Source organism: Thalia democratica, chromosome 3 (assembly GCF_965202585.1).
Source record: "Thalia democratica chromosome 3, ktThaDemo2.hap1.1, whole genome shotgun sequence".
Lineage (NCBI taxonomy): Eukaryota > Metazoa > Chordata > Thaliacea > Salpida > Salpidae > Thalia > Thalia democratica.
This window is the reverse complement of record NC_139167.1, coordinates 57,751,170-57,757,812: the sequence shown is the minus strand read 5'-3', so window position 1 is coordinate 57,757,812 and position 6,643 is coordinate 57,751,170. Positions and strand designations below refer to the sequence as shown.

Genomic DNA, 6,643 nt, shown 5'->3' with positions numbered 1-6,643 from the left:
AGAGTTTATGACAAATATGCTTAAAGCATTACGTTTTAATAACTTTTAGTTGCTATAAACTCAACTTAATAAAAAGTTAGCTAAAATAACAATTTAAAGGCAGGCAGTTGTGAAGTATCGTTAAAAAAGTTGTAACACCTAATAATCTTCTGTGTTTTTCTTAAAATATAATGGTTTTTAAACAGGAAAATTCACTTTTTTGCTTTAAGTCGTATGAAACGAAAAATCATCAAGACTTAATCAGTTTAAATTATTAAAACTTTATGTTTATTATTTTAAGATATTTGAATTGTGTTAACATTATTAAAATATTTTCAAGAAAAAGGTAGGCGTACCATATATTTTTTTATTTTAACACTTATATCTAAAAAAGTTGACTGTATGTTGGCCCTATGCTGTTTAGTAAACCGCTGAGAGTTAGCAAACATTTAAACAAACTTAAAATCTAAATATTGCTTAAACCACTAAACAGCAAGAAACTATTTGTTTTTTATCTATTTTTACTTCACTACTAGCAAAACGGTTTTGTAGGTTTTCAATTACAAAAACAAAATGGTAGATAAACCTGCAACCAAATTTACGTTGCTTTGTTGTAATCTTCTTCTGGTTCTGTTAATGATATCCATGACAGATGGTCATTCGAGTGAGTCTAGTTGTTTTGCTTTGACAATTTAGAACTTTAGCATGATGTTCACGTAAAATGTTAAAACTTGTTTATAAGCATTTAATAAAATTAAAAAAATTGTAGCTTTGTAACACTTTAACAAAGACTATATTATTTTTTTACTTTGATTAATAAAGCTTTATAAAATCAAGATTTGAAATTTCTTAAAGTAAGCTCAATTGTCGACTACTTATAATCTTATTTGATATACTGCAACAACGTTAAAACTTAAAAAAACTCGTTACATTAAATACAGTTCAATAAAAGCTTATCTTGCAAATTTCAATAAGTGCCAAGAAAAGAGTTGGTTAAAAGCAAGGACAAGAAAATTAAAACAATGTTCAGTTTAAAAAATAAAACTTTAATATTGTTTAAACTACTTATTGGCAAAAAATGATAATTTTAAAATTTGTTTTATTAGTCTTTTATATTCTGCTGTTTCGGACAGTTCCAAGAAGTGTGTCAGTTGAAAGCAACTACAAGGAATGTGGAAACTTCACACCAGGGCACAAAGACCTGATAACTCATCTTCCGGGACTCGATGACTTTCCTGAAGAATTCCTGATGTACTCCGGTTACCTCACTGCGAAACGACCTAAAAAGAAAATGTTCTACTGGTATTTTTCAATTAACTTGTTTTAAAATAAAACTTATTTTTAGTTGAATACTGTCAAATACAGCTCCTCTAATAAATCTTTTTGTTGTTCTTAAAAAAGTTTTGTTCAGTTTCTTATCAAATTGAAACTCTAAATTTTTTAATGATGTATAAAAGTTAAACATTTAATCAAAAAGAGAATGTATTTAAACCTACTACATTTAAACTATAGATGATATTGACGAAGTATGACTAAATATAAATTAAACTTTAGCTTAATTTGTTATAATATTTCATCAAAAGTAAAAAAAAAAAACAATTTACAACTAAACTACAAATAACTTTAAAATTTAGTTGATGTAAAATAAACTAAAGAAAGCGGTCATAACAACTAAATCTCCTAATAGCTTTATTGCTAAAAATTTTGTTGATTCTTATAAACTATTGATGTTTCCAGGTTGAACACTGACAGGTGCGGCAGTGCAAGGAAGCTTATTGTTTATTTGAACGGAGGTCCGGGATGCAGCTCAATGGTCGACTTGTTGAAGGGGAACGGGCCTTTTATTGTATGTTGCAATAAAAATTCGTTGCTTTAAATGAACTAAAAAGTTGCCTTTGTACTTGATTTGTTACATATTTATTTTAGTTTTAACTTATATTGTAAAAATTACCTAATAAGTTTTTTTAAATACTAGTTAAGTACTATAAATTAATAAGATGAAAACAAATTTAAATTAAAAAATTTAAACGCTTTATTTTTAAAAGAACTAAAAACTTTTGTTCTGTTTTTTTAACTCTTTGTATTAGTTTCAACATTGAATACAAAAAAAAAGGTAAACTATCAAAATCCACCCGCGTTCAAAATCCACCCAATTTGATTTTATATTTTCTTTATATACTTATTATTTTTTTATATTTTTTGATTTTTTTTTTTCACTATCACTGTTACCCCTAACCCTTACCCCCGATCGGTAAGCGGTTCTCGAATTTGACTGGGTGGATTTTGATCGAGTGGATTTTGGTCGCGGGTAGATTTTGAATGCGTCCCAACATTAAATACAAAAAAAGTTATTCATTTCTAATTAGATAAATCAAACTTTATAAGTCTTTTTTTTTGTAATTTTGTACGTGAATTCAAACCAATAGATAGACGAAGAGAATCCGGGCAAGTTGAAGAAGAACAAATACTCGTGGAACAGAATGGCTCACACACTGCACATAGAAGCTCCATTAGGAGTGGGCTATTCGCATCACGAATCTCACAAGAATGTTAACCAATCGGATCACAGCGTTTGTTGTAGTTCTAACATTCTAAAAATACCACCTGGTTGTAATACTTTTACATTAAAGAAAGACTTTACCACTTTTAACTTCTGTTTTAAATATGTAGAAGGCGTCAAAGTTGGTTTAGTAAAGTACAGCGTTTAATTGTGAAAGCTAGTAGGAAAATAAACTTGGTACATACTTGACTATTTATTATCATATGTTTTAAAACACTTTCCCTGTTTTATCATTTAAAAGACTTTGTAAAAACTTGAACTTGTTAACCAGTTCTAAACGTTTGTACGTACAATAATCGGTTTATTGCATTTCTAACGCAGATACAATAAAACAATTACTAGCATGTGTTTTAGCGTACTCTGCTTTGCCAACAGACGACAACGGATTTGTTGCACTCCCTGGAAAATTTCATGGAGGTGCATCCCCAGTACAGAGAATACGATTTGTATCTGGCGGGAAACGGTTACGCAGGAGTTTACATTCCCATAATGGCCACCAGTTTGCTCGAAAAGAACTCAACGCTAGCTGAGAACTTCAAAGTTTGTCTGTATACTAAGTGTTTAAAAAACATCTTACAAGTAAAAAGTTTTGTCGGTGCTAAACAAAATAAAGTTTTATATGTCAATTTTCTAATGTATCATGATAAAAGTACTTATGATGATTGTGTCTTTGTTAGGTAAAGGTTTTTTAATTGTTTTACGCAGTTATATAGTTTTTTATTTTTGATTACGGCTTTAGATGGTGAAAAAAACTAAACACAGGGTATAATGTTGGGAAATCCTTATCTGAACGAAAAAATCTACAAAGAATCTCAACTGAAATACGCTTACTCTCGAGGAGTGATCAACAGCAAGTTGTATGAAACCATGAAGGAGCATGACTGCCTGAGCGTTAGCCCCGGCATAGAAAGAAATTATACCGAAGTCGAAGAGTTGTGTATGAAAAGTGTAAGACTTTTTATGAGTATTGAAACTATTTTTTGAATTATATAAATTAATTACTTAGTTTTTGTAATTAACTAATGGTAAAGTTTGTTATAAAAACAGTACACCAAAAAAATAAAAAATAAAAAATTCTAAATAAATTGCATAGAAATAAAAACAGACCAAATATAATAAGGTGTTGTTAGTTGTAAAACAGCAAAAGTAGTTTTCTTCACCAAATCAGTTAGTAACAATACTTTGTTGACAATACTTGTAACACAGTATTAGTACCGTAAAAACATTACAAAACTTTTTCTCTTGCGTTATAAAACCTTCAAATTTGTTCAACACGCAAACAACTCACAAACAAACTGTTTAACAGAGAACTGAGTGGTACATGAGCACCGGAAAAGCAGATTACGACAAGAGCAACATCAACAACCAATGCTGGGCAGAAGACGTCCCTCTGGACCACTTGTATGCAGATTACAACTCAACCGATTACAACTCAACGTATGATTACGACTCATCGTATGATTACGAAAAAGAGTATGAGGACTATTTAAATGCAATGGCAGAAGATGCGAAGGAAGCAACGAGTGAAAAAATATACGTTTGGAAGGTGAATTTGGTAACTTTTATAGTAACCGCATGTAAACCAAGATTTTTTTTATTACAGTTGTTACAAGTATGACTTGAGAACAACATAGAAACAGTTTTTTTTTGTTTAAGTTTTCTGTTTATTTTTTTGATGTGTTCTGCACAGGACTGTATAAAAAACTAAACAGAATACAAATGTAAATACAGACAAGTATAACTATTTTTTTTCTCTTATGATGTAAAGTAGAAGTTATATATGTTAATTTTGCTAGTCCTCCTGGGATGAAGACTGCGAAAGAAAAACCAATAAGATGCTAGAAAAATACTTGAGCGATGAAAAAGTTCAAAAGGAAATCCATGCAGACAGACTTAAGTCCTGGAAAGTTTGCAAGTAAAAAATTGTTTCAAGTTCCTATAATCTGCCTCAAAAACTTTTCAAAAATAATAATGTAGTTTAAAAAACTGTTTGCAAGGTAAGTGATAAGACACAGTTTTTTTGCTGTTAGTACAGGTAAACAATTATTACAATAAAATTTATCTTGGTGATTTTTTTTATTGAAAAAAAAATTTTTATCACAAACTATTTATGAAAAGAAATATAAGTTATTTACATATTTAAACTATTTTTTAAATTTCAGTAAAATTGCTTGTATATATATATATCAGTGTTTTACGATTACAAATTTTTTTTAGTATGAAAGTGAACCGGGCATTCAGAGGTCAGTACAACGACATGACGCATCAAATCGAAAAAGTTCTGAAGAAATTTGTGAGTTTTTTATCTGTCTGAAGTAAAATGTAATATAATACTTTGTTTTATTTAACAGTCGAAAACAGTGTTGTTGTTTTATGGAGACAGTGATTTTCACATGAATTTCTTCGGAGGTGAAGATTTTATAAGAAATCTTGGTTTTGAGGTTAATTGTTGTTCCATAACTTAACTTATTCGGTTTTACTTGTTTGTTAAAACTTAAAATATAAAAAGTACGCAATTAAAAATGTTTTGAGCCCTTTTTTCTTTAAAGGCGAGTAAAATATAAGTATTTAGTTAGATTAAAACTATTTATTTTCATTGTTTATCATTATTTCTAACCGTTAACTTAAAAATTATTTAAGTTTTAACAATTTCGAGTTAAGCTTGAAAAAAACTAACGCTCAAATACATTTAGCACAAAATCTTGTTTGAAGAAAACGCTGTACTTTTAGCATTTTAAGATAACTTTTAGCCAAAGTAGTATTAAAATAATTAAAAAAAAAAACTAAACACTATGATGATTGTGTAATGTAAAATATTGATATTTTATTTTTTCTTCTAAATTTACTTTACACATTTTCGACACCTTATTACTATCAAAATTTAAGAACTTACCTTTGTCAACACAGAAAATTAAAAATATTTTTACAGTCTACCACCAGAAAAACCTTCAGTATTAAACAAGGAAATATGAGAAGCGTTGGAGGCCATTATGAAAAGTATTTCCACGGAAAACTTAAGTATGCCATCATAAGGGTAAGTTTACATATGTATTTATTTTTATAACAAATACAAATATCTACTAGAGACTATTGGTTTATTTTCACTAAAACTGTTAAAATTGTAAAAAGATATCAAAAAAAAGTTTTTCTTTTTGATAAAAGAAAAAAAAACTAAATTAAATTTTCTTGAAGTGCTATTCAATTAAAAACCACATTATGATTTTAAAACATTATAACAACCTTAAAACAACTTCTGAACACCGCCAAATAAACATTAAATGAACTATCTGCTTTTAAGTATATTAATTTTTCTTTTCATATGTAGGGTGCTGGACACAGCAGCATGATAGAAAAACCCGAAGAAGTTTACACTTTGATCAGGAACTGGATATCAAACTGAAGTGAATATCATTAAAAACGATGTGAATGTTTTTTTTTTCTGCTGCTTCATCATTCTGTTACACGTAGCTTTCTTATTAGATACAATAAAAGCGTAAAATCGCAAACAATAAACTCGCCAAATTTTTATTTTGCTTATTTTAAAGTGTTTTTTAGCCAGTTGCTAAGTTTATGGTCCAGTAACATGTTATTAAAACATACGTAGTTATTGAAACTTTTTGATTTTGTTATAGTAAACGCAATTAGAATTTTATTGAATTATAAAGCATTTTGTCAATATTTATCAAAACTTTAAGAAGTCATTCTGTCAGTCGGTATAATAATAAGATGTAAAAGTCGGTATAAATAAAATAATTTTTTGATTAAGTTACAATATAATGTACAGGATGTCAAAAGTTATGAGTTTTAATCAAAAATATCATATTAATGGTCTTTATAATAAAGTGGTGATGTTAACAATATTTTTATTAGACAACTGTTAACTTATAAATTAGCCAAAACATATAAAACCACATTTCTGCTTTTTTTTTTAGTATGTTAGCAAAAATAAAAGTACTAGAGATTGCATAGATAAAAAAAAACTATAAAATTAACGTAAGGAACACAGGAACTAACTTTAAAATTTAATATGCAATTTTTCAAATGAATTAAACTATGTTAAGAAAATTTTATTTAAATGAGAAAATATGAAATACTCCTAAATTT

General features: G+C 28.1%; 1 protein-coding gene across 1 annotated transcript; it reads left to right on the top strand.

Annotated features, from left to right (window-relative positions):
* The first annotated feature begins 624 nt into the window (after positions 1-624).
* Positions 625-5,939, top strand: LOC145832449 (serine carboxypeptidase ctsa-1.1-like). Its single transcript, XM_082939764.1, has 12 exons — positions 625-643; positions 1,113-1,281; positions 1,717-1,825; positions 2,406-2,549; positions 2,915-3,079; positions 3,302-3,487; positions 3,846-4,085; positions 4,336-4,454; positions 4,757-4,832; positions 4,891-4,980; positions 5,469-5,573; positions 5,865-5,939. The coding sequence occupies exons 1-12, from the start codon at positions 625-627 to the stop codon at positions 5,937-5,939; spliced, it is 1,497 nt and encodes a 498-aa protein (XP_082795890.1).
* Positions 5,940-6,643: the final 704 nt, after the last annotated feature.

Bases quoted from the DNA above. Each gene is read 5' to 3' on its own strand.
- LOC145832449 (XM_082939764.1), top strand. The intron at 4,086-4,335 runs GTGAATTTGGTA...TAATTTTGCTAG, and splicing joins AAAAAATATACGTTTGGAAG to TCCTCCTGGGATGAAGACTG. The intron at 5,574-5,864 runs GTAAGTTTACAT...TTTCATATGTAG, and splicing joins TTAAGTATGCCATCATAAGG to GGTGCTGGACACAGCAGCAT.